Source organism: Cotesia glomerata, linkage group LG6, assembly GCF_020080835.1.
Source record: "Cotesia glomerata isolate CgM1 linkage group LG6, MPM_Cglom_v2.3, whole genome shotgun sequence".
Taxonomy (NCBI): domain Eukaryota; kingdom Metazoa; phylum Arthropoda; class Insecta; order Hymenoptera; family Braconidae; genus Cotesia; species Cotesia glomerata.
The window spans coordinates 11,137,088-11,164,452 of NC_058163.1; the positions used below are offsets into that span (position 1 = coordinate 11,137,088).

Below are 27,365 nucleotides of genomic sequence, written 5' to 3' on the forward strand. Positions count from 1 at the left end.
GGGTCGGAGAAAGCTCGCTGTTCTTCGGAGCAGAGGGTAAGAGCGAAATAAAATAGCTCTCGCGGTAAAAAACGAAAACTCCCCTTTCGGCAGGAAGGGTTGGTCACACCATCTGACCTAGGGTCACGTACGCAAGCGGATAAGGTGACGCTGCTCGAAAGAGATGTGCGAAATGATCCTTATAGCGCGGTGTACGTGGTAACTCCCGGCATCTACGTGCCGCACCCACGGGAGCAAGAGGAAGCCGATGAAGGAAGCAGGTGCAGGGTCGAAGCGGTTGAGATTTCTCGCTTCAATGACCGAAAGCTCTTATAGCAATGGAGGTAGCTGTAAGAGTGATCACCCCTCCACTTCCGGAGGCATCACGTTCGGAGACGACCTTTTGCTTTGGAGTATCACTCAAAATCATGGAAAAAACGAAAAATCAAGAAAAGGACAGGAGTATTAGTGGGCCTTACGCCCAAGAAGCAGCGATTACCGTAAGCGCTGAGATGAAGCGGACGCAAGCGCTGGAACGCCTCGAAAAGCTGACCAGCGAACTGCATGAGTTTGTCCAATCAAAGGTCAATATCCATAAAGAGATAAAGGCCAAGGCAACCGGGGTAGTTAACGCCCTTCGAAGGTTTAAAAAACTGGACGAAGAATGGCAGTCACCTCGACGACTCACTCCTCGTTTTACGCCGGAGAAGAGCAGTCAACTTACTGTGGAGATCGAAGAATCAATGGACACCGGAGGCGATGGTGACGGTGAATCTGATGCTAAAGACGAAGGTCATACTTCTAACAAGTCTAACAAGAGGAAGGACCAAAACTCCCCAGATGGAATAGATGGGCGATTGACGAAGAGAAAGGACTTGAAACCAAGTCCTCCGAAAAACGTGATGAAGCAGAATGCCGAAAAAAAAGACGCGACTGATTGGAAAGATGTCCACACAAGGAAAGAGAAACGGAGGCTAGCCAAAGAACAGCTCCCAAAAGAGCCTCCAAAGAAGCCCCGGCCGGAGCCTAAGCGCAAAAAACCGCTCAAATGGATCAGACCCGACGCACTGATCATCCGCCCGGCCGAGAAAGCAAAGTACGCCGAGATTTTGCGTCGCATAAAGAAGGACGTCTCTGATGAGCAAGTTCGCACAACAGTGGACAAGATCAACAAGACCAGAAGCGGGGACTTGCTGATTACGATTTCGCGGAAGTGCGTGGACAAAGGCCAAGGCCTGAAACATACCATCGCAAACATTCTTAAGGAGGAGGCCAAAGTGATCTGCAAAGGGCCACAAGAAGACATCGAGATCCGAGACCTAGATGACACCACAACAAAGGAGGATATTCAGGCTGCCCTGCATACGGTAACCAAGGAGCTCTGCAAAATACTACCAGAGACAATCAAGATCCGCAAAGCCTACAGAGGTACTCAAACTCAGACTTGTTCCCACTCAGAATCTTACTTTAGGATCAGCTAAAGAATGTGCTTGTCCTTTAACAGATTCTCGAGAAGAAAGGATACGTAGACGATCAATTAAAAAAAAATTAGAAAAACGGTTGACCCTGAAGGCCATCCCTGCAACTTCCCGCTAATTCCATACCTAGGCGCTTAAAATTGCACTTATGACGTTTTTGAGCTCTTCGAGCTCAAAAATACAATTTATGTGTTATTTTGAGCTCTATAAAAAATTTAGAACAAAAAAATTGATCTAATGAAAAATTTCGGAGTTATTACAAAAAAACACTTTTTTCGATTTTTTTCGACAACGATATCTCACGAACGCATCAACCGATTCTGACGCTCTATGTGGCGATCGATGCGGGTATTCAAAGTTAAGAGCTGATTAGTTTTTGAAGTTGATCGGTTGAGCCAATTCGAAGATATTTAAAAAAAATGAAAAAAAAAAATGTCGCGGTGATTTTAAAAAAACACTTGTTTTCAAATCTTTTATTGACGATATCTTTTTCTACGTTTTTGACGGCAATCGACGCGGTTTTTTAAGCTCTATAAATTATGCTATGTCATCAAAAGTGATCCGAGAAGAAATGACGAAGTTATGTGAAAAAAACACTTTTTTCGGTTTTTTTCGGTTTTCTTTCGTTCACGCTATCTCTCGAACGAATCAACCGATTTTGATCGGGTTGACGCCGATCGGCGTGGTTTTTCAAGCTTAAGGGCGGATTAGTTTTTGAAGTTGATCGATAGAGCCGTTTAAAAGATATTCCAAAAAAACTACTTTCAAAAATGATTTTTTTCTTATTTTTTTTAAGATTTTTCAAGATTTCTTAAAATCTATCGGTCCGAATCGGTTCAAATTCTCAGGAAATCTAAGTTCAGCGTAGCCCTTTCGAATGGCACCAACCGCGATGAAATCGGTTCAACCGTTCAAAAGTTATAAGCGAGTCACATAGTCACACACACACACACACACACACACACACATACATACATACAGACATAGTGACAACATCGCGGGGGTAGTCAGGGAAGCTTCCTGTGACCTTCAAACGTCGAGATCTGATGAAAACTCGATTTTTGCCAAACGGGGTAAAAACAATAACTTCCCGATTTTTGAAAATCTGAGATTTTTAGCGGGAAGTTAAAAATTACTGACAATTAATGATATTGAAGAGTTGAATCTTAATGAGAAACAAGACAATGAACAGGAGGAAGGAGACAAACAAGACGATGAACAGGAGAAAAAAAAACAAGGCGATGAACAAGAGGAAGAAGAAAAAGATGACGATAGAAACGAGAAGGAAGTTGACAATAACTTAAATCACAATGAAGCTCATTCAATATCGATTCCAACTGACGAAAATGCAGTAATGTTATTCAAAAGTATCGGGATACAAGTTTAAAGTGACTTGATGATTCAAAAATTTTCCTCTTTAATTACATTAAAAGAAGAGTTAAGTACACTGATTGGAATTCCCACTTTTGAAGTATTAAATTTGCTTGAGGAATTAGTAGTAACCGTACGACCAAAGCATAAAACATCTTCAAGATTTGAATTGTGAGAAATGATTTTGATGACTTTTATGACTCTAATGATACCTGTAAAGATATTATTTTCGATATGATAGACAATTTAAATCTGTGTTTGAAACCTGCTATCTATTGGCCAACAAAAGAAAATATTTTAAAAAATATGCCGAAATGTTTTAGAGGCTTCGAAAATGTTCACGTCGTAGTTGACTGTACAGAGATTCGCATACAGAGAACTTCAAAATTATGTTGTCAATTACAAACTTACTCATATTATAAAAGTACGTACACTGTAAAGTTTATGACTGGCGTGACACCAGCTGGGTTAATTTCTTTTGTTAGCAAACCTTACGGTGGACGCGTTTCGGATAATATGATTTTCGAGCAAAGTAATTTATTAAAACAAATGGACAGAAACGATGCATTATTAGCAGACAGATAATTCTCTGTTGAAAACCAGTGCAAAGAACATGACGTGACTTTTATATCACCTTTATTTCTTGGAGATAAAGCTCAATTTTCTAAGACTGAAGCATTATTGAACCATAATGTTGCAAAAGCTCGGGTTCATATAGAACGCAGTAATCAGAGATTAAAATGTTTTAATATTTTAAGTCACACAATGCCAATGTGTCTTCTCAGTTAAGTTGAAGAAATTTTTAATATCATATGTGGTCTAGTAAATTTAAGTGCCCCAATACTAAAAAATGATAAGTTTTATTCTTGGACTACGAATTATTTATAATAATATGTACTTTATTTTATATTATTTATTACAGCTCAGAACGTCATAAAACTTTAATTTATAAACTTTTTAACTTTTATGAATTACATAATAAATATAACAGTTATTAATAATAGAAATTTTCTATTCTTATTTTTGTTTATCACCGTGTTTACATATTACATGAACCATTTTATCAAAATATATTTTTTTTAAAGAATGTAATAAATTTTCAGCGTACTTTATATAAAAAATAATAGATATTATAAGCAATCTATCGTCGAATGGAGTATAAATTATAAAATCAGTCGTGAATACATTTAATAAATCCATACCTATTTGAACTTGAGCATAATAGGGGTGTTGTTTTTTTATTGTTAGTTAGTTGGTTGTTTTCAGTCACCAAATACTTTAAAGATGGAATAACTTCTTGTAAGGTTTTTTTCTCACCATTGTAAGGACATTCAATTTCAATCATTTTTAAAGGTTTAAGATCATCAAACACAATAGCATCAGGTGAACTGCCGAGCCAAGGATTATTATGTGCAACAATAAGACCGCATTTAACAACTTTACAATTTAAAGATTTCTCATATAGCTCACGTGCAATAGGTTCATTAATTAACCCATATTTAGTATAACAGTTAGATATCGCGGTTGGATAAAAATATTTTAATGATTTCTGCTCCCAATCGGGTTGTTTATTATTCCTACCCAGTCAGCATCCAAGTCAGAAAGATTTCAGTATGAAGTCTTTTAAAAAACTTCTTATAGAAGTCCTAATGTGACGTCTTAAGGAGCTCTTTTTTACGAGGTCAGAACTAAGAGCTCTTAATGAACTCATAAGTTTGGAGTCAATTTTCTGACATCTAACTGAGTCCCTTTTTTGGACTTCTTTTTGAGTTGCGTATAATGAGCTTATAGACATTATAAACAAAAACACAAATTTCTTTTTAATATAAAGCTGTCAAAATCTTATTCATTTTTCATTTATTACTTTCCTGATTGAGAAATTAAATTGAAAATGATTAAAAATAATTCGAATTAAATGATTTAAAACAATTTGAATAGATTAATATATAGATATACACTTGGCATAGGTTAACTCATTTCTCTTAATCCAGGTTAATTAAATTTTTCAAAAATTTTAAATTATATTATGAAGTAATAGGCAATAATGTTAAAATCTGGTTCGTAATCAAACTAACTTAGATAAAATAATAAAATTGAATTCTAATCTGAAAAAATTATGTGAACTTTCTACATTTAAGGAGTACTTTGCATGTATCAATTTTAAACATTTTATTCGAATTTAACGATATCTTATAACTATATACTTATTAATTATTGTTGAATTTTTAATATTCATTAATTTATCTATTAGATTTTATATTGTGAAAAGTAAACAAAATTTATATAGACTATTTAAAAAAATATTACAGGTAGACTTTTGAATATTTTTTAGTATATAAATATTCGTAAAAGTTACTTTTTCTCTATCGATACACAGTATCAAATAGAATAAATAATATAGACAATGATCGCAACATTTCATCACTATATAAACTTAGCTTATAATAATAATGAGATGTGTAACGACATATCGTTTGAACAGCGTAGGGGGCTAGGTATCGATCTAGCACGCGCGCGACTCGGGTTCGAATCTTAGTTACGGCAATTACGATTTTCACTTTCTCTCTTTAAACCGACAATATTAGGTCAAACTAAAATAATAAACATTCGAAATCAGCATCGGTGCTTCATGAAACTCTGAATTATTTTTCATAATTTACTTTTATTATTATTATTATTAATATTATTTTTGTTGTGTTCTTATTATTGTTATCATTATAATAGCGTATAGAGATAAAAAATCATTCATCTGTGCGAGTTCAGAAAAAAGAGCTCTTTAAGAGCTCGTTTTGATGAGTTCTTAAAGTCTACAATAAGCGGCGCATTCGACCTCTTCAGAAGGTCTTAAAGACGTTTTTTAGACGTAGACTCTGACGTCCAAATCAGAAATCTGAGCTCATTCGGAATAACTTAATACGTCATTTTGCTATCTGGGTATAAGTAAATAGCCTATAAGTTGGATTACTGCCTGTGATCCTAAATTGTCTCTCTTTCTTCCAAACAGAATAAAATTCAGCAGTTTCTTTGCAAATGACTTGAACATCTCCATTTAATTGGTCGAATATTTTTTTACAACACTTTTGAAGAGGATTCACTGTAATTTTTGCTAATTTATCGAGAAAAGCAGAAGATTTTTGATTATTAAAAATAGCTTGAATTTTTTTTAAGCAAATTATAGCGTTATTATTATTGTTTGAAATTTGGACAGCCTCATGCCTTCCAATTCTGAAAATAAAAAAGAAAGAAAAGAATATAATATAATGAAAACACTAAATCGTTGAAATTTCAAAAAAATTTATTGATAATAGTTTCTTATTAAACTTGACAAAAAATAGTACTTGGTAATTAAAAATTAATTTACGTAGTAGTTTGATATGTATAAAAAAAAAAACATGATTATTTTGTATAAAAAGTTTTCCAATTAAAAAAAAATGTGTAAATAAAGTAATATGAATTTGAAGATTATAATATGTAAATAATGTAAATTTATAACATAGATTATTTTAAAAATTGATTACGAAAATATTATATACAAATAAAAATCTTGTAAAAAATTTACATGTGTAAAGCTAAAGCAGAAGACCTATGTCTAGCAACCATTAAATTTCTTAATTGAGTATTTTGCTCTTCAGATAACTGGAAATTTTCATTGGCATCCTTGGATTTGGAGTCATCATCGTTACCTTTAGTCTCGTCACTTTTTTTTTTTCGATTTTTGGCTTTCCAATTTTTTTTTATTGATGTTGAAAAACACTCATGTTGGTCCAACGGCTTGCCTTCATATTTTTCTAATGACGATTTATGAGGTTCGTTCCATACGCACTTTTTATCAGTGCAAGTAATCGTTTGCAAGCTCTCCAAATCATTTCTGTGAAAATAAAAACCACTTATAGTAAACAAACTGTTGGAATAACAGAATAATCACAATAGGTTAAGTAAATGTCAAAAAATATCTTACCGGTTACGATGGAGCAATACTGCAACGACATGTTTACATATACCACTTAAACAAGCCTTACATGAACAGCTCATTCCAATTATTCGACCGTCTTTTATTATTTCACCTGTTGTTTCATGCGGATTGTCTTTAATATGTGATGTTTGTAAACAAAAAGCCAAAATACTTATAACATTACAATCACTATTTGGTACTTGCCCACACTTTATCACATGTCCTGCATTTAAAACACTCTCACCACCAACAAAATTTTTATTGATTGGTTTTGTGCAAGCAAAATTGCAAATTTCTTGTAACGTAATTTTCATTTTATTTTTTCAAATTATAAACAATTATAATTTTATAAAAATATTTTTGGATACTATCCGCGTTTGTTTATCTGCGTAATGCAAAGTGACCTACTAACTCCAGTTCATATTTTTGTCGCTAGGGGAAATTTTCTAAGCCACGCCTCTGCCAGAGATCCCAATATTTGTCCTACCCTCACGTAACAAAAACACAGCCAAGTTTGCGGGCAAGGAAAAACCCTGCCCTCAAGCATTTACGCTATCTTAGGACAGATGTGAATGGAGTTAAATTTAATGTCAATCTGTCCTCGTACTCAGTCAACTGTATCAAACCCATTCAACGACTGCGTTAGCCTGATCGGTAATATAATAACAAACCCGACCAGTTACCAGCGGGGCCCATGCGGAGAGTTGCAGCCGTAAGACCTCTTTGAGCCATAATACTTATCCCCCCCCCACAAGAGTCCCGTTCGTATATCTGTCTAATCTAGTCCCCGAATCTTTGAGCTTACCTGCGTTGCCAAATAATTTGACAGCGTCACGAAGCCTTGCTTGGTTCATCGCGGGAATAGTAAGGGAAGCTACCTAGGCTCCGAAACGTCGAGATTCGATGGAAACTCGATTTTTGTAAACCAGGGTGAAAACGATAACTTCCCGATTTTTGAAAATCTTCGATTTTCTTAGCGGGAAGTTAAAAAAAATATTATCAAAATCACAAACAAAGAAACACTCATAATTTAATGATAAATAATTACGCTTATTAATAAACATAACGTCTTAGTATTGGATTACATAAAGATCTATTCTAGTGAAAAAATTTTATATTTTAAACAACTATAATTTTTTCAAAATTAGACTTATTGAGACTTTACTTTCAAATTTTTGTTTTTAAATTTACTTTTTGGAAAAAAAAATTAGAAAACTGATTGAACCTGAAGGCCATCCCTGCAACTTTCCGCGAATTCTATACCTAGGCGTTTAAAATTGCACTTTTGACGTTTTTGAGCTCGAAGAGCTCAAAAATACAATTTATGTATTCGTTGGAGCTCTCCGAGCTCGAAGAGATAGCTTTGTTATGCTTTTGAGTTCTTTGAGCTCAGAAATCTTATCAAAATTCGATGAAACACGATTTTTAACTTCCCGCTAAGAAAATAAATTATTTTCGAAAAATCGGGAAGTTATTAGTTTTACTCCGTTTTGCAAAAATCGAGGTTTCAACAGATCTCGATGTTTTGAAGCCCTAAGAAGCTTTCCTGACTATTTTTACGATGATGTTCGTACGTCTGTATGTATGTATGTGTGTGTGTATGTGTGTGTGTGTGTTTTTTTTTTTTTTTTTTTTTTGTAGGGGGGGGAATCCTTTTTACGGATTCTAGGCATAGCTGTTTGGCCTGGATATGTGGCGACTCGACGCAGCGTCATACTAACTCGACACTAACGCCCCTACCCACTAAACCCTAAACCCCTTTTCCTTCTTTCCTCTAATCCCTCATGGAAACCGCCGTCAGGCATTACTTCGTGAAGGGAGGATCTAGCTACTGCTCTTCCTTCTGGTGGCTAAGGTGTTAACTATCTTCCTTCTATCTTCTGCTATTTGCTCTTTTTCTTTCGGTGGAACGCAAGTCTTTAAGGACTTCTGTTGCAAACGTGTTGGTAGCGTTCCAGGCAGCTTCTGATGACAACATTGCTTCTACTAGTGAATCTGGTTGCATTCTCTGGTTCAGGATCCTCTCCAGTTCTTCACGCTGTGGATCGAAACGAGGACATACAAAGAAGACGTGCTCCGCGTCTTCAGCAGCTCCTGGGCAGGACGGGCACTCCGAAGAGTCATCGTGCTTAAAGCGGTGTAGATACTCTCGAAAACACCCATGTCCCGACAACATCTGCGTAAGATAGTAATTGACCTCACCGTGATTCCGGTTAAGCCAAATGTCGACCCGAGGTATGAGACGGTGCGTCCACCTACCCTTCTCTGCAGCATCCCATTGTAGTTGCCATCGGCCTATGCTCTTCTGCCGTTCTTCAATTCTAAGTTCTTCCGGGCTCAGTGCAGTTGACCTTTTCGTTGGTAAAGGGCCCGTCTTTCCTCTGCTAGAACTCTAAGAGGTAGGGTTCCAGCAATGACGCACACTGCTTCTTCTGATATAGTGCGGAAGGCACTAGCTACTCGTAGGGCACTCAGTCGGTATATTGGTCCAGCTTTTCTCCATGATTCTTGGGTTTCCAGTGCATCAGCCCAAATGGATATTCCGTAAGTGAGCACTGATGTGACTACTGATGACAATAGTAGCCTCCTGCTCTGCATTGGGCCTCCGATGTTAGGCATCAGCCGTGCGAGACTAGCCCTCACTACTGACGCTTTGGCACTGACATGTTCCACCTGCTGTTTGAAGTTGAGTCGTGCATCCAGCATCACTCCCAGATAACGGATAAATGGTTGTGATGTGATTTCTTGTTCTCCGACTCTCAACTTGATGGTTTCTACCGTTTTTCTGCTGGTGATGAGCACTGCCTCGGTTTTATGCTTGGCTAGTTGCAAGTTCATCATGTCCATCCACAAATTGACTCGTCTGAATGTAATATCAAATGCCATTTCTATCTCTTCGAGGTGCTTTGCGACAATCACGACAGCTACGTCATCCGCATATGCTACAAGTTTGACTCCCGTAGGCAATGCTATTCTCAGGAGGCCATCATACATGATGTTCCATAGCAGAGGACCTAAGACTGATCCCTGTGGCACTCCTCCGGAGATTTCGTACACTTCCGTACCATTCGTCGTGTCATATTTCAGGAGCCTGTTCGTGAAGTAGCTCGCTACTATTCTGCGAAGGTATCCTGGTATGTTTTTTGCTTCTAGAGCCCGCATAACGCAGTCCCAGTTAGCGGAGTTGAAGGCATTCTTGATGTCCAAAGCAGCCACCAAGCAGTATTTCTTCTTTCCACCTTTCCATCTCGTTCCGGCGATTGCATCCTTGGCTATATCAACAACCAATTTGATAGCATCCAGAGTTGACCGTCCTTTTCGGAAACCAAACTGGTTCTCTGCCAGGAGTGGATCGACTAAAGCCTCTATTCTCTGATGAATTATGCGCTCGAATATCTTGCCGGCCGTGTCTAACATGCAGAGTGGTCGGTAGGATGACGGTTCTTCCGGCGGCTTTTTCCCCTTCGGAAGTAACACTAGCCGTTGCTGTTTCCACTTCTGGGGAAAAGTCCCTTCCTTCAGGCATGTATCGTAAACGTCCAGGAATAATGTTGGTGCTGCCCTAAGGATTGATTTCAGAGCAATATTAGGAATTCCGTCCAATCCCGGCGCCTTATTATTCCCTACTCGATTTCCTGCCTCTATCAACTCGTCCAACGTGATAGTTGGGATGTCTTCAGAATTGAGCTGCTCCAACTTGCAGGTGAATACCAGCTGTTGGGGAAACAACGTAGTAACAATCTTCTCTAGGAGTTGTGGACACGTAGGTGATGGCATTGGTTGGCATTTCAAGTGGGTCATAACCACCTTATACGGTCTGCCCCATGGATCTTTCTCAACTTCTGCGACCAGTTCCTTCCAGCAACGTCTTTTGCTTTCTTTGATGGCTCTGTTCAGTTCTCGACGGGCCTTTTTATACTCTGCCAACAGCTCTGCGGAGTTAGATCGTCTGTAGCCATGCTGAGACTTTCTTCTTTTTTTAAGACACTTTGAGCGTAGATTGCTAATGTGATCGTTGCACCAGTGCATTGAAGGTCTTGAATTTATGCGACGTTTCCGAGACATACTAGCGTCGCAAGCCTGGGTGACTCTTCTCATTAGGTCCTTGGTCTTCTCTTCAGCAGTTTCTACGATGATCGGATTGCAGTCTAAGGCTACTACTAAAGCAGTGGGGTCGAGAGACTTAACTTTCCACCCAACCGCGCTAGCGCTCCTGTTGTCTCTTGTTAGTTTCTGGCCAGTTGATATTTCCCATAGTATCGCACTATGGTCGCTGGCTGTATAGATGTTCAATACTTTCCAAGAAAAACCTCTTCGAGCTAAGCAACTGCTGACAAATGTAAGGTCGACAGTTGAGTTTGCCTCTCCTTTAGTATACGTTGGCGTGTCACCGGTATTAAGAAGGATCACGTCCAGAGTGGCCATTGCCTCGAGAAGTGCTTTTCCACGTGTATTAGTGAACTTGCTGCCCCAGTCTGTTGCCCAGGAATTGAAGTCACCAGCTATTGCCACGGGAAAGTGTTTTCTTGCGTCCTCAGTTAGCCGATCAAGGAAGTCTTCAAAATGGTCATTAGAGAGACTAGGTGGTGCATAGCAACTGTAGAAGCGGATGCCATCTACCCATGCTGCTACGAAGCCAGCTTCTTTATTGTTGACTGTTCTCTGAAAAGGACATTTACCGCAGGACCAGATGACGGCTTTGTTAGTGCTGTCAGATTCCCAGGGTTGTTTACTCAGATGTCTATAAGGCTCACTTATAAGTGCTACATCTGCCTCTAATTCGCGCACAGTTTGCATGAGCAGGTCATGCGCAGCCTCACAATGATTGAGGTTGAGCTGCACTATCTTCATGTTCTTGGCTTCGTTATCTTCTGGAGCGCTTCTTGGAAGATGGGGCATCTGTTCGTGCCTGCATGGTGAGCCGCCTTTTCTACGCCGTGCCGTTCAAAGCACAGTGCACATTTAGCTGGATTTTTACAATCAGCAATTTTGTGTCCTTCTTTTCCGCACCTTATGCAGAGTTTAGACCGGTCGACTTCGCTTTTGCACTGCGATCCGAAGTGCCCAAAGTGCCAGCATTTGAAGCATTGTATGGGTCTCTTCGTTGCTCTCATTCGGCAATTAGACCAGCCTATCCTTATTTTGCAGTTTCCCTCCAGTAACTTTTGTGCTGCAGCTGCTGGTAGTGACACTGTGGCTGTCTGTGTACCCCTAAAGGCTTTACGGATCTTGATTGCCTCTAGTGGGATTTCACAACTTTCTCCAGCTTCCCTCTTTAGAGCGGTCTGAATATGCTCTTTCGTCGTGTCGTCATCGACATCTCGGATCTCGATGGTCTCCTGTGGCCCTTTGCAAATCACTTTGGCCTCCTCCTTAAGGATGTCCGCGATCGTCTTTGCAGACCTTGGCCTTTGTCAGTGCTCTTCCTCGAAATCGTGATCAACAAGTCCCCACTTCTGGTCTTGTTGATCTTATCCACAGTTGAACGAACCTGCTCATCTGGGACGTCCTGCTTTATACGACGCAGAATCTCGGCATACTTTGTTTTCTCGGCCGGGCGGATGATCAGTGCGTCGGGTCTGATCCATTTGCGTGGTTTTTCTGCTTAGGCTCTGGCCTGGGCTCCTTCGGCGGCTGTTTTGAGAGTTGCTCTCTAGCTAGCCTTCTCTTCTCCTTCTTAGACTGTACTTTTTCCCAGTCAGTCGTCTTCTTGGGTTCGTCGCCCTGCCCTGCCAGTCGTTGGAGAGGGCTTTTTTTCAAGTCCTTCTTCTTTGTGACTTTGTCGGTTGACTCTGGCGAATCTCGGTCCTTTCTCTTTCCAGACCTTGTGTCAGTTTCACCCTTGTCCTCAGCAGCAGATTCACCGTCACCGTCGGCTCCAGTGTCCATTGCTTCTTCCGTCTCATTTTCAGTTTCCATGCGGCGTCGTGATGACTGCCATTCCTCGTCCAGTTTCTTGAATCTTCCAAGAGCATTGACCACACCGGTTGTCTTGGTCTTTATCTCCTTGTGGATATTGACCTTAGTTTGGACAAACTCTTGCAGCTCAATGGTTAGCTTCTCAAGGCGCTCCAACGCTTGCGTTCTCTTCATGTCAGCGCTTGCTTCAATCGCTGCTCGTTGAGCATGAAGCCCGTTTCTATTCATGTTTGTTTCCTGTAACTTACTCATTCTTTTTTGATTTACCAGCGCATCGTACGGAGTGGAGCGGGTTGCCATAACTAGGAACGGGTGTACCCTCGGAGATAGTACTCCTACCCCAGTTCCCTGAGGCCTAGCCGACACTTAGCCAGTCCCGGAATACACGGACGGACTAGACTCGCTCGGAGCGTCGAAGATTCCGATCTCTAACACTCACTGCGTACTTCCTGATCAAGGCCCGAAGTGGCTGGCTCCTGATCCACTGCTGCAACTTACACCTCGGTAGAGCAAGCTCACATCAGCCGTGGCCTGCATCGTCGGAAACTACGATACAGGTTCCGGTCACTCCCAGTGGGTCACAGCAGAGAACGATCGTCTTGTTAGGTCAGTTAGTGCGACCAACCCATTAAAGGGGAGTTTTGTCCACGGGAGCGTATTTTGTTTGGTTATTTTGCTTGGCTCCTACCCGCTGTACCTCATCAACTAAGAGATTAAGTGTCATCCAAGGACAGCGAGCGTTCTCCCATCCGCTCGGGGAGACGCGCCCGGTAGCAGTATCTCTTCTGCCCCGAGTATGTGTGTGTGTGTGTGTGTGTGTGTGTGTGTGTGTGTGTGTGTGTGTGTGTGTGTGTAAACCTCTTATAACTTCTGAACGGCTTGACCGATTTGATCGCAGTTGGTCTCATTCGAAAGGCCTTCGCCAAACTTAGATTCCCTGTTGGAACCGATTCGGACCAGTAGATTTCGAAAAATTGCAAAAAAAGTGAAAAAAAGTTGTTTTTTTTACTTCACACACACACACACACACACACACACACACACACACACACACACACACACACACACACACACACACACATCTCGGGGCAGAAGAGATACTGCTACCGGGCGCGTCTCCCCGAGCGGATGGGAGAACGCTCGCTATCCTTGGATGACACTGAGTCTCTTAGTTGACAAGGTACAGAGGGTAGGAGCTAAATAAAATACGCTCCCGTGGGCAAAACTCCCCTTAATGGGTTGGTCACACTAACTGACCTAGCAAGAAGAAGATCGTTCTCTGTTGTAACCCACTGGGAGTGTTCGGAGCCTGTGTCGTAGTTTCCGACGACGCAGGCCACGGCTGATGTGAGCTTGCTCTGCCGAAGTGTAAGTTTCAGCAGTAGATCAGGAGCCAGCCACCTCGGGCCTTGATCAGGGAGTACGCAGTGAGTGCTAGAGATCGTAATCTTCACCGCTCCGAGCGAGTCTAGTCCGTCCGTGTATTCCGGAACTGGCTAAGTGTCGGCTAGGCCCCAGGGAACTGGGGTAGGAGTACTATCTCCGAGGGTACACCCGTTCCTAGTTATGACAACCCGCTCCACTCCGTACGATGCGCTGGTAAATCAAAAAAGTATGAGTAACCCACAGGAAACACACAAGAGTGGAAACGGGCTACATGCCCAACAAGCAGCGATTGAAACGAGCGCTGAAATGAAGCGGTCACAAGCGTTGGAACGCCTAGAGAAACTGACCTGTGAGTTATATGTTTTCGTTCAGTCAAAGGTCAACATCCACAAGAAGATAAAAAACAAGACGACCAGTGTAGCGAACGCACTTCAACGTTTCAAAAAACTGGACGAAGAATGGCGCTCATCATTACACCGCACCCCTTGTGCTACATCGGAGAGAAACAGTCAAGTGGTTGTTGAAGAAGCGATAGACACTGGAGCCGAAGGTGACGGAGAATCAGTCACTGAAGAAGAAAGTGAAACTATCACAACGGCAGAGACTGAATCCTTTGACCAAGACAGCCGCAACCTGAGGAAGTTGAAAAGAAAAATTCGTTCTCCCGAAGGCGGAGCTTTTCATACTCCCAAGAAGCTGAAAGACGTTGGACCTGGTCATCCCATCAAGAAGCAGGAAGTGGTTAAGGATCTTCCACAAAACTCTGGTTAACAGAACAAGAAGCCAGGCTGGGAAAACGTGCAGTCCAGAAAGGACAAAAAGAAGGAGCGCAGGAAACTGCCCCCAGAAAAACCTCTGGTGCCTCCACCGAAGCCGAACCAGAAGCCAAGAAAAACAGCAACGAGACCGGAAGCACTTATTATCCGTCCAGCGAACAAAGATAAGTATTCTGAAATACTTACACGGATCAAGGTGTACGTTCGCCCAGATCAGGTCCGCAACACAGTCGAGAAGATACGCAGGACCGCGACAGGGAACATTCTCATCACGCTGTCGAAAGGCAGTAGTGATGGAGGTAAAGACCTGCAGAAGACTATCGCGGGAATACTTAAGGAGGACGCAAATGTCATTAGTACAGGACCTGAAGAAGACCTGGAAATTCGCGATATTGACGATACTGCAACTAAAGATGACATTCTAACAGCTTTACAAGAAGCAGCTGGAAACGATTGTGGTATAACAGTAGAGGCCATTAAAATTCGTAAGGTCTTACGTAGCAGAACACAGATTGCGTCAGTGACTCTGGCAGCAACGGTAGCGCAGAAAGTGGTAGGAGAACACGGTAAGATTAAGATCGGCTGGACCAATTGTCGTATTAGAACAGTACTAAGACTAGTCCGATGTTATAAATGCTGGCATTTTGGACACCGTGCGGTTCAGTGCACAAGTGAAGTCGACCGCTCCAAACTTTGCATTAAATGTGGAGAAGAGGGACACAAAATCGCCGAATGTAATAAGCCTGCTAAATGCGCACTGTGTGCGGATCAATCCGGTACAGAGAATAACGCCCATCATGCCGGCACAAGCAGATGCCCAGTATGCCAAGAGGCACTCAAGAAGATAACTGATAAACGAAAATGAGAATACTGCAGCTAAACATCAACCACTGTGAAGCGGCACATGATTTGCTCATGCAGACAGTACGTGAACAGAAGCTTGACCTTGTGCTTATATCGGAACCGTATAAACACCTCGGCGGCAAACCATGGGAAACTGACTGCACCAAAAAAGCTATCATATGGTCCTGTCGCAAGCTCCCCTTCCAGAGTGTCGTTAACAATGGCAGCGCCGGCTTTGTAGCAGCATCGGTAGATGGCATCCGCTTTTACAGCTGCTACGCACCACCTAGCCTCACTATTGTTGAATTCATGGACTTTCTGGATCGACTGACGGAGGACGCGAAGCAGTACTACCCAGTGGCAATAGCTGGAGACTTCAACGCCTGGGCAGTGGAATGGGGTAGCAAACACACCAACGCTCGAGGTAAAGAACTACTGGAAGCTTTTTCTACGTAAGATGTAGTATTGTTAAACAGCGGCGATGCGCCGATGTACACTAAAGGAGACGCTAGTTCTATTGTGGATCTTACTTTTGTCAGCAGCAGCCTCATCAGAGGAAACTACGACTGGAAGGTGATGGAGATCTACACGGCCAGCGATCACAATGCGATTCTCTGGGAAGTATCAAAGGACCAGAATCCTAGAAGACCGGCTAAGAAACTTGACATCGTTGGGTGGAAGGTGAAATCCTTTGACCCAGGTGCTCTAGAAGCTGCCCTAAATAGTGAACCGCTTACTACTGGATCTGCAGAAGAAATGACCAATGACTTGATGAAGAGAGTGACCCAGGCTTGCGACACCTGCATGCCCCGTAAACGGGGCATGAACCAAAGACCTTCGGTGCACTGGTGGAACGAACACATCAGCTTCCTACGGAAAGAGTGTCTCAAGAAAAGAAGAATATCTCAGCGTGGTTGTCGGCGGCCTGACTCAGCGGAACTAGTCGCAGAATACAAGAAAGCTCGTCGACATTTAAACAAAGCTATCAAGGATAGCAAGAAGAACTGCTGGAAAGAGCTAATTAACGAGGTGGACAAAGACTTGTGGGGTAGACCTTACAACGTAGTCATGGCACACCTGAAATATCAGCCAATGCCGTCTCCTACGTGTCCTCAACTCTTACAGAAGATCGTGACTGCGCTGTTTCCACGACAGCGCGTTTTCAACTATCTGTTGACACAGGACGAACTGAATGATATTCCACCTATCACGAAAGAAGAACTGATGGAAGCTTGTAACCGCGTCGGGAATAATAAAGCACCGGGATTGGACGGAATCCCTAATATTGCCTTGAAAACATCTATTAAAGCAGCGCCAGCGTTATTCCTCGACGTCTACAACATCTGCTTGAAGGAAGGGATTTTTCCTCGGAAGTGGAAACAACAACGGCTGGTACTACTTCCTAAAGGGAAAAAGCCACCGGAAGAACCGTCATCTTATCGTCCACTCTGCATGCTGGATACAGCCGGTAAGATACTAGAACGTATAATCCACCAAAGGATAGAAGCAGTTGTCGATCCACTCTTGGCAGACAATCAGTACGGATTTCGGAAAGGACGATCAACCCTGGACGCGATCAACCTGGTTGTCGGTACAGCCAAAGACGCAATCGCCGGTGCCAGATGGAAGGGGGGAACGAAGAAATATTGCCTGGTGGCAACTTTAGACATAAAAAATGCCTTCAACTCCGCCAACTGAGATTGCATCATGCAAGCCCTTCAAGAGATAAACGTACCAGGATACCTACGAAGGATAGTCGCTAGCTACTTCACAGATAGAGTCCTGAGATATGACACGAAGAATGGTCCAAAGGAGTATGATGTTACTGGAGGTGTACCGCAGGGTTCTGTTCTCGGTCCACTTTTCTGGAATGTCATGTACAACGGATTGCTGAGACTGAAACTACCAAGAAACGTCAAACTGGTAGCGTACGCGGACGACGTAGCCGTAGTAATAGTCGCCAAGCATCTTGATGAGATAAAACATATGTTCGCTATCACCTTTGAGCGAATTAACCAGTGGATGGACACAGTAAATTTACAACTGGCTAAACAGAAGACCGAGGCTGTACTTATCACTAGTAGAAAAGTGGTGGAAACGATCAATCTAAACGTCGGAGACCAAGAAATCACATCCCAACCATTCATTCGATATCTGGGAGTGATGCTCGATGCCCGACTTAACTTTAAACAACAAGTTGAACACGTGACCACCAAAGCATCAGCAGTAGTAGCCAACCTAGTACGATTGATGCCCAACATCGGTGGCCCGAAGCAGACAAGGAGGTCATTGCTATCATCAGTAGTTACATCGGTCCTCACATATGGTATATCCATTTGGGCCGACGCACTTGAGTTCCAAGAATCATGGAGGAAAGCATGTCCAGTTTACCGACTGAGCGCGCTAAGAGTAGCCAGATTCTTTCGAACAATATCAGAGGAAGCAGTGTATGTCATTTCCGGAATTTTGCCGCTCAGAGTCCTAGCTGAGGAAAGACGTAACCTTTACCAACGAAAGAGGACAACCGCACAAAGTGCCGAGGAACTCAGAGCTAAAGAACGGCAGAACAGCATCGCGCGATGGTAATCGCAGTGGGACGCCGCGACAACAGGGAGATGGACACACCGTCTCATACCAAGGATTGACGTTTGGCTTAACCGGAATCACGGCGAGGCCAACTACTATCTGACCCAGATGTTGTCAGGACACGGCTGTTTCCGGGAGTACCTTTATCGCTTTAAGCACGATAATTCCCCAGAGTGTCCGTCTTGCCCAAGAGTTGCTGAAAATGCGGAGCACGTTTTCTTTGAGTGCCCTCGTTTTAACCCACAGCGTGATGAGTTAGAGAAGATCCTGAACAAGAAAATCACACCAGAGTCAATAGTAGAAGAAATGCTGTCATCCGAAGCTGCCTGGAACGCCACAAGCACGTTTACCACCGAAGTGCTTACAGAGCTGCGTTCCATTGAAAGAAAAAGGGCAAATGACAGAAACTAGAAGGAAGGAAAAATAACACCTTAGCTACCAGAAGGAATAGCAGTAGCTAGATCCTCCCCTCACGAAGTAATGCCTGACGGCGGTTTCCATGAGGGATTAGAGGAAAGAAGAAAAGGGGTTTAGGGTTTAGTGGGTAGGGGCGTTAGCGTCGAGTTTTAGTATGACGCTGCGTCGAGTCGCCACATATCCAGGCCGAACAGCTATGCCTGGAATCCGTAAGAAGGATTCCCCCCCCTAAGATAAAAAAAAAAAAAAAAAAAAAAAACATACACACACACACACACACACACACAGACGTACGGACATCATTATAAAAATAGTCAGGAAAGCTTTTTAGAGCTTCAAAACGTCGAGATCTGTTGAAACCTCGATTTTTGCAAAACGGGGTAAAACCAATAACTTCCCGATTTTTCAAAAATCTTCGATTTTCTTAGCGGAAAGTTAAAAATACAAAAAATATAGTCAAACCTACCTTCATGGGCTTAATCAGATTTTTTTCAAAAATCTGATAAATGTCTTTCTACGATATTAAACTTTGACATTTTCTGCAAATCCTCGAATTTTTTCAGAGTGGACTTTTTTCGATTTCTATTTTTAGGTAGATTTCGTTACAAATCAAAAAATTTGGTCATAATATGTTTCATTTCATCGAGTAATGTCGAAAAATGGCATTGGCTCAAAAGTTTATGCTTGTATTTATGTACATATGTATATTTTAGATATATGTGATATAACGCGCTATGTCACCAGGATTGCGCCCACATTTCTCAACCGATCTTTACAAAATTTTATAGGCTCATTCTGTGAATTAATCCTAAAATTAAGTTCGAAGCTGAGCAAAATTGGCCGGTTAGTTCACGACTGTTATATCCGGCGTTGCCTCATATAACATAGGGTCTCTGCCCTCACGACAAAAAGTGCAGCGCTTGCACTTTAAAGGAAATCACTCGGACAACACCTCGATCACGCCTTGAGCACACTGTGTCCACGTTCTGTCAAATTTGCAATTTTAGACCAATAACAAAATTCAATTTCCTTCCAAAAGTCGCGACCCGAGTGTTTAAAACCCCGAAACACCGCGGGACGCGCGTATAGTTTTTTATTAAAGAATACGAGGGAAGGTATATTCGTAGAACCCGTGTGTGTCTTCGTACCGCGTTACGTACGAAGCAGTATAAAGCGCTAGGTCGCTTATACGAAAATCTAAATTCATTCCAATTCGATTCTTAATTTTTATCTTTTATGAACCACGACAGTGTGCTTTTCGAGCGGTATCGAGGGCCCCATGGTCCGTAGTGATATCTTTGTCTAAATTATAACCTTTCGATCTGTTATTTAATTAACGGCGGATCTAAGTATCTGCCGGACTCGTTACTCTGTTCACGAACTCATAACAAAACATTATTAATCATAAAATATAGTTATAAGTGAATAGTTACTAAGTGAAATATTGTGCATTGAATGCGTCTCGTCCGTAGGGCTAAATATTGAATAAACAATAAAACTCTGAATATCGTGGTATCCATCATTTCTAAGATTAGTTCCTGAACCTCTTTCGCTACATCGAACTCAACCACGAGAGAAGGAAGAGAAACCAATCCAGGATCTACCTATCGACAGTTCAAATTCAAATCAACAATAAAATTCATAAAGGACGACTGTAAGTTCAGTTTCTGTTATCGACTTCTCTTTAAATTCGCTGCTGGGAACCCTAGTTACCAGGACGCATTCGAAATCCACTATAAAAATAAAACTCTTGTAGTTGTCTACAAGAGAAAATCTATCTAAAACGTGCCCGAGCCTCCTCAAGGCCCACTCTACCAAATGATTATTTAATTACAATTAATTCGGACATAACACGACCTATGGGAGTTTGAAAATTTTTTTATTTTTTCTTTATACCTCGGTCAAAAGTACGCATCTTTTGCACCTATTTCAATGCAGAAAGTTAAAGATTCGTGCATTGGTAAAGCTACACATTCGCTCTCTATAACAGCGGGAGCATAAAATGCTTTCGTTACCGCGACTGACATTAGTCATTTGTTACTAACTATGCTTTGTTTACGCTGATCATTTACGATTGATGGTATAATACAACTTGGTTATATTTCTTTATTTCTTCTACTTACATGAAATATTTTATGTATAAATGGAGATATAGATAAAGATATAACTGCCGTAAGAGTGAGTAGATCATCCGATGTAACTTATAACCAGGTTGTACTGTACTAAGATTCAGTTTGACAGTGACGTGTGTAAAATGGATCAACTTTATTTAATTAATGAATTATTTAAAAAAATGTACGCAGTAATAACTATTTAATTTAATTTTTATTCATTATTGTTAATTTTCAGATAATATGCTCGTTTTTTTTTTTTTTTTATTTTTAGCCGAGAATAATCTTTATTATGTTTATTGAATTCAAGAAATTTCAGTTTTATTTAATCTAAAAATCTTTCAAAAAAAATGTTTGTTAATTATTTTTTATTTGATTTTACATTAATTTTTTTTTATTTGATACCTCCCCCCCCCCCCCCCCCCGACCAGCAGCACCCGCTTCGCTCGTGCCGCAAATGTCGGGGGCAGGCATCAATTCTTTTTCGATGCAGTACATGAAATATTTTACGTACTTTCGACCGGCTATAAAGAAAAATAGTATACACTACACGGGCAGAAGTTTGAGAGCTCTGAACTGCGCGCCGTCATGGCGCGCAGTGCAGAAATCTTAAACTTTCTGCTCTAATAGTGTAATATACTATTAAAAAATTTTAAATTTCGTATATTTTATGGAAATAATTTTCCAAATGTAAAAGATAGCTGAAATCTATTAAATTTATTTTAAAGTTCATATGATTATCTTTAACTTAAGCTATTATTCATCGACTTTTGATACTTTTTTTAATTTATTTCGTAGTTGGGAAAATTAAAAAAAAAATCAAAAATAAATTAATTTTTAGCTTTTATCATCAAATGACTTTCATCTGTTACAAATTCTATTTTTTAGGTAGATGCCCTTGAATGGCTTTTATTCATAAATGAAGACTTTGATATCAGGAGATCGGAAGGCTTGCAGCAAAAAATAATAATATGTTCAAAATGCCTAATTTTGCTACCATCGTTGGAACAGAATCATGGGGAAACCACAGAGAAAACCCATGATAGTACAGTCGGAGCTGGGCTAAGTCTACAGTGATTGATAAGAAATTCTTCTTTATCGACCATTGGAACATTAGGCCCCTCTTCTAGTGTGCAGAGATCCCTCGCGCTAACCAACGCCGACTAGAGTGGTCACCCATTCAAGTTCCCGGGAAAAACGGATTAGATCTGGCCAGATCTTTAAATTGTCTATATCTGACAAGATCTGGCCAGATATTATCAGATCTGACCAGATCTATAAATTGCCCGGATAAAAAAGATTATATATAATTATATATACTCATACATAATTATATGGGTCATTCCACCAAATAAGAACATTTTTACGGGGCGACCCTCGCGGTTATGTTTAAAATTTATGGAGGTGTTCTCTATCATAAGACGAAAATTCCCTGAGAGTTTTAGCTCTTAATACTCAGCGGTCTCGAAGTTATGATTTTTTGAAATTTTGGAAAAAATTTTTTTTCAACTTTTTCGTCAATTTTTCTGATATGAAAAAAAATTTTTAAACAAAATCGACAAACATTGTATTTTGTAGGAAAAATTCTCAGCTTTTGAATGAAAATATTTATTTTTTCATAAACTCATCAGAAGACCCTTAAAAATCGAATTAAAGTGGAAAAATTGATTTTTTTCGGTGTGCAGCCCAAAATTCTTCAAATTTGAATTTTTTTTTCTTAAAGCAAACGATCGATCGTTTGCTTTACAGATCAATAAAAAAGAAGCTGCTTTCAATTTTACCCGACAGTTGGGAAGTCAGTCGCATAGCATCTGAATTTAACTGTTCTCGAAAAATGGTACTGAATCTTAAAAATGATATCAGTGAATCTGAGAATGTTGATTTAGACTCTGGTGAAATGACTACTAATACTTTGAATCCCACAAAAGTTCCAGGCAATCAGCCGCTTAAGTTAGATGTAAAAAAACTTGTCATTGATTTTTATGAAAGCGATGAAAACTCAAAACAATTAGCGGGCATGAAAGATTTTAAATCTATGAAGGATTGTGATGGAAATCGAACTAGGGTACAAAAAAAGTTGATTCTTTGTAATTTAAAAGAATTGTACCAAATCTTCAAAGCGCAATATAATTCAGTGGCAATCGGATTTTCTAAATTCACTAGTTTGAGGCCTACTTATTGTATTCTTGCTGGAAGTAGTGGTACACATGTCGTATGTGTTTGTACTATTCATCAAAATGTAAAATTGATGTTAGAAGGTACTTGTGTATTTGACATTCTCTATAATTGTACTAAAACTAGTTATTAATCTTATTACATTTATTCCATTTAGGATGTAATTTTCCAAAATTTGCGAAAAACACCGATTGGGTTGTTGTTCAGTGAACAAGGCCCAGTAGCGATTAACTCGCTCCTGGGGGACTCCCAAATTCAAGAGACGCACCTGTCCACCGCTAGTTCCCGCAAAAATCGAATCGCCAATAGAAAATCAGCCTCTCGATCACGCCATGAATCGACCGCTTTATTGGCTGATCGCTCCCGCTAGACATGCGCAATAGCCTTCTTCCCCAACTCAACGAGGAAGAAGACGGACTATTGTTATTATCTTTCGCTTCTACGCTTTCGCTGCATCAAGTCGCCATTAGTTTTTCTTTACTTTCGCTTTTCGTTAATAAACCGCATTTCGCTTATTTAATAATTTAATTTGCTTAAATTAATTGTTAATAATTCGCTTTAGTTTGTTTCAGATAAGTTGTGTTATTTGTGCATTTTTTTCACCGCTTTTTTAGTGTCGACAAAGTGTTCAACCACGTGTCAACCGGCTTCGCTTTTGCTAACCACGCTGTAATTTATAAATCCGCTTTTATCTTAACAATCCGCTATTAAATATATTAAATATTGAGTGTATTTAATGTAAATAAATTCCTAGTGTTATTTTTGATAATAATTTACGCGTTTTAATTGAGATATCCAGACCTAAACCTGATCCCCGCTTTTCCGCTCTTTCAGTAATTATTCAAGTTGTAGAATCTCAGCCAATTTACAAAAATTTATTAAATAAATTAGTTTGTAACAATCCAAAAGAATCATGCTTTTCCAGAATGTGCAATAGTTGTCCAAATAATGAAGAAATCGCTGATTATTTTCGTGTGTCGTTTAATGAATCTGATGTTAATGAAATCCAATATAAAATGTGGACATCAACAGACCGTTGTACACGGAAAAAAATTTCTGGGAAAATTTACGATACAACTATTGTAAAGCTGGACTATACTTTCATTACTATTAATTTTCAAATATTTTAGAAGAAAATTTACTATTTATGCATGAAATTTTACAATTTACGATTAGAAAAAATACGATATTACTATTGTAAAAAGTAAGAATTAAAATTTCCAGTGCTGCCTCTGTATCTTTCCAATAGAACTATAACAAATTTTACAATAGTTGAATTGGAATGTTTGTCAATTAGTGTGAGCGATGACCGTGCACAGCGCTAGACTCCGAGTTTATGTAAATGTTAAAAGACATGAATATTAGTTTACCTCAGATAGCGTAGAGGGAGAGTCTCTGGCTGCCAACAAAGAGTTCTGGGTTCGATTCCCGGATAGGACGAAAATTCCGATTTATTTTTTCGGTTACTGTATTGGTACCAATTAGTCCAACCTCCTATCTCTCTCCCTCCCTAAAATTTCTTTTAAAAAAACCGACTGTCAATTTTTACAATAGTTGAATTGTAAAGTTTACAAACACATATTGTATAATTTGCTCTATATTATTCGACTTTTTAAGTTTCTTGCTAGCCTTGCTTGTTGGATAAAATTTACAATAGTAGATCGTAAAAATTACTCAATGAGAAGTACAGTCCACCGTTACTATTTAATTTAATAAAAATTACGATAGTGAAATAGTAAAAATTCCTTCAATTTTTTTTCCGTGTACTATTGTGAATGTTACTTCAGATTCCGAAGACTTCATCGAGACTTTAGTGACGCAACTTGATAAGCTTTTGAAACATGATTTTATTGCGAAAACACAAAGTCGATTTTTTTCTGATACAAAACTAAATTTAAAGAGCGGGGAATTCGCCGTAGTATTTGACTTTGCGGAAAATTATGCATTCGTTGTGCAGGAAGCAGCTCAAGGCTTTCATTGGAATAATGATCAAGCTACTATATTTCCAATGGTGATTTATTATAACGAAAATGATACTATTAAGCATTTGAGCTTTGTTGGTATTTCAGATTGTCTTAAGCACGACACAGTTTTAATTTATTTATTTCAAGAGCAATTGATTGCCTTTCTTAAAAAGAAGTTTGCTGTCATCAATACGATTTTTTACTTCTCTGATGGAGCTCCACAACAATTCAAAAACAAGAAAGCATTTACAAACTTATGTTATCATTATGCTGACTTCGACATTAACGCTGAGTGGCATTTTTTTGCAACTGCCCATGGCAAAGGACCATGCGATGGTCTTGCGGGTTCATTAAAACGATATGCTGCTAGAGCTTCATTACAAATTGTAACGGGTAATTTTTTGGTTTCTATAAATAACTAAAACCAAAAAGAACGGACACTGCGACACAAAACGCCCCCTTTTGCTCGAATTTGAAGCTCGTCGAATTCCAGGGTTGAAAAGGGGTTGTCATCAATATACAAAACCGAAATAAAGCCAAAACAAAACTCACTTAAATCTAAATAAATCTAAAGAAATAAATCCGAAAAGTCAAACAGGTTATGATAAAGACAAAATAAACAATTTATTTATCAAAATCAATTAAATAAATCAATGAAAAAAAATTTACAAGTAAACAAAACACACGTGGTACAATTTGAGGTTATAATAAACCCCAAAACTAAATCTAGATTAACCGGTGTCGTTAATCAAAACGAAAATACAAAGAAACGAATTCAACAATTTATCTCACGTCGGTATTACGCCTGCGTACCTTTCGTCGGTAACGAAGATCCGATCAAAACTAGTCTTTACAAAATAAACATCCTCACACACTCGCTCGTCGTGAGCGTCAAAATCGCGAACTAAACTCCAAAAGCTGGTTCCCCGCTTCCCCAGGAGACTAGCCGTCACCCCTGGGCCTAAACCTCTACCCTGAGAGCGAATGGAGAATGTCCTCTTCCCCCCCCACCTACACGGCATATGATCACGTACTGGAGTTTTGACAGAAGGTCAAATATCCAGGGAAGTCAAATCTTGTTAAAAGTGCAGAGGTACTTACCAATGTTCTAAACGAAACCAAGGTAATGTTCCTCCAGATGTTATTGTCAGAAGAATATTCACCACAATAACCACTCTGTTACAAGACTTCCCTTTTTGCCGAGCCAAATTTTGGCGTTTATCATTTTTCCCCTAAATCTCTTGTAACGAACCGGAAGGGTCGTTTTAGACACCTGTCCGGTGTTCTTGAACTAGCATTCAAAAATAATTATTTATTATTTTAATCGTAATTTCTTTCATTCTCTATCCATTCGTCTCGCCAAATTCAAAGTTTTTAATTTTCTCTTTGAAATTTAAATATCAGATGCATTCATTCAATTCAACAGATTACATAAATTTCCATCAGAATACATTTCCATACAAAATCCTCGTCGAAACTTATAAAATTTCTTACATAAATTATTTTCACAAAATAATTAATTTCCAAAAATTATTTTCCATACAAAATAATTTTTGGGACTTAAAACAAAATTATTAATTGTATATTTCGAATTTTATTCGAAATATTCAATCAGTAATTTATTTCAGATAATTTCAATTTTTGTTCTCTGAAAGAACAAAAATTATCGTGCCCTGGTTTCGCTTATATTAGCTCGGCGATTTTTACTGCAAGCGGACACGCGACGCCATCCGTCGCTCGGTGACGAACTAGCAGATTTGGTTTCTTTAAAATGAAATTACTATATTTTATAAACAATAATCAAATAATACTAATATTATAAACAAAAACGCTGTAATGAACATTTAATTTGAAAAGAAAGAAAATATAACTAACTATATACAAAGTTTACTTAATGATAATTTTAACACAAAAATAATACTCGGTATTACCGTAACCGTAATAATAATAATTAATAAACGCATATTTTAAACAATAAACAACATTAAATCAAATTAAATCAAAAGAGAATTGGACCGTCGAGTAGGTAGCCGCTGTCGCTCCCCTCCACCTGTTCCGCCTTCCCGCCCTACTCCTCAGCTGTCTCTATTCCCAAATCTTGGTCATAAAATGAACAATAAAGAGCATATACTGAAACCACAAGATTTGTTTTCTTGGGGAACGAAAAATTTTACAAGCGTTGACTTTACTTTTATAGCTAATGACGATTATTTAATAAAAAAAAATGTGTTAGACATACGATATTCTCAATCGAAAACGGTGAAAGGTACACAGTCATTACACACTTTTGTGCCTTTAAAGGATGAAATTGGTTATGCTTTCATTAAAACTGTGTCCACATCTCAAAAAAGTTCAAAAATAAAAGTATTTTAATTATAATGAATTTGCGTTTAATTTAATTGTGACGA

At 39.5% G+C, this 27,365-nt stretch overlaps 1 protein-coding gene and 1 long non-coding RNA gene across 2 annotated transcripts; both read left to right on the forward strand.

Annotated features, from left to right (window-relative positions):
- The first annotated feature begins 317 nt into the window (after positions 1-317).
- Positions 318-2,844, forward strand: LOC123267906 (glutamic acid-rich protein-like). Its single transcript, XM_044732794.1, has 2 exons — positions 318-1,256; positions 2,650-2,844. Exons 1-2 carry the CDS (start codon positions 318-320, stop codon positions 2,842-2,844), a joined length of 1,134 nt encoding a protein of 377 aa, XP_044588729.1.
- Positions 2,845-5,502: 2,658 nt separating this feature from the next.
- Positions 5,503-15,445, forward strand: LOC123266991. Its single transcript, XR_006509930.1, has 4 exons — positions 5,503-5,768; positions 11,504-11,507; positions 11,940-11,947; positions 15,433-15,445. It is a non-coding gene; the product is annotated as an uncharacterized LOC123266991 (long non-coding RNA).
- The last annotated feature ends 11,920 nt before the right edge of the window (positions 15,446-27,365 follow it).

Coding starts and splice junctions, on each gene's coding strand:
- LOC123267906 (XM_044732794.1), top strand. CDS start 318: ATGGAGGTAGCTGTAAGAGTGATCACCCCTCCACTTCCGGAGGCATCA. Junction 1,257..2,649: donor TTCTTAAGGAGGAGGCCAAA/GTGATCTGCAAA, acceptor GACAATGAACAG/GAGGAAGGAGACAAACAAGA.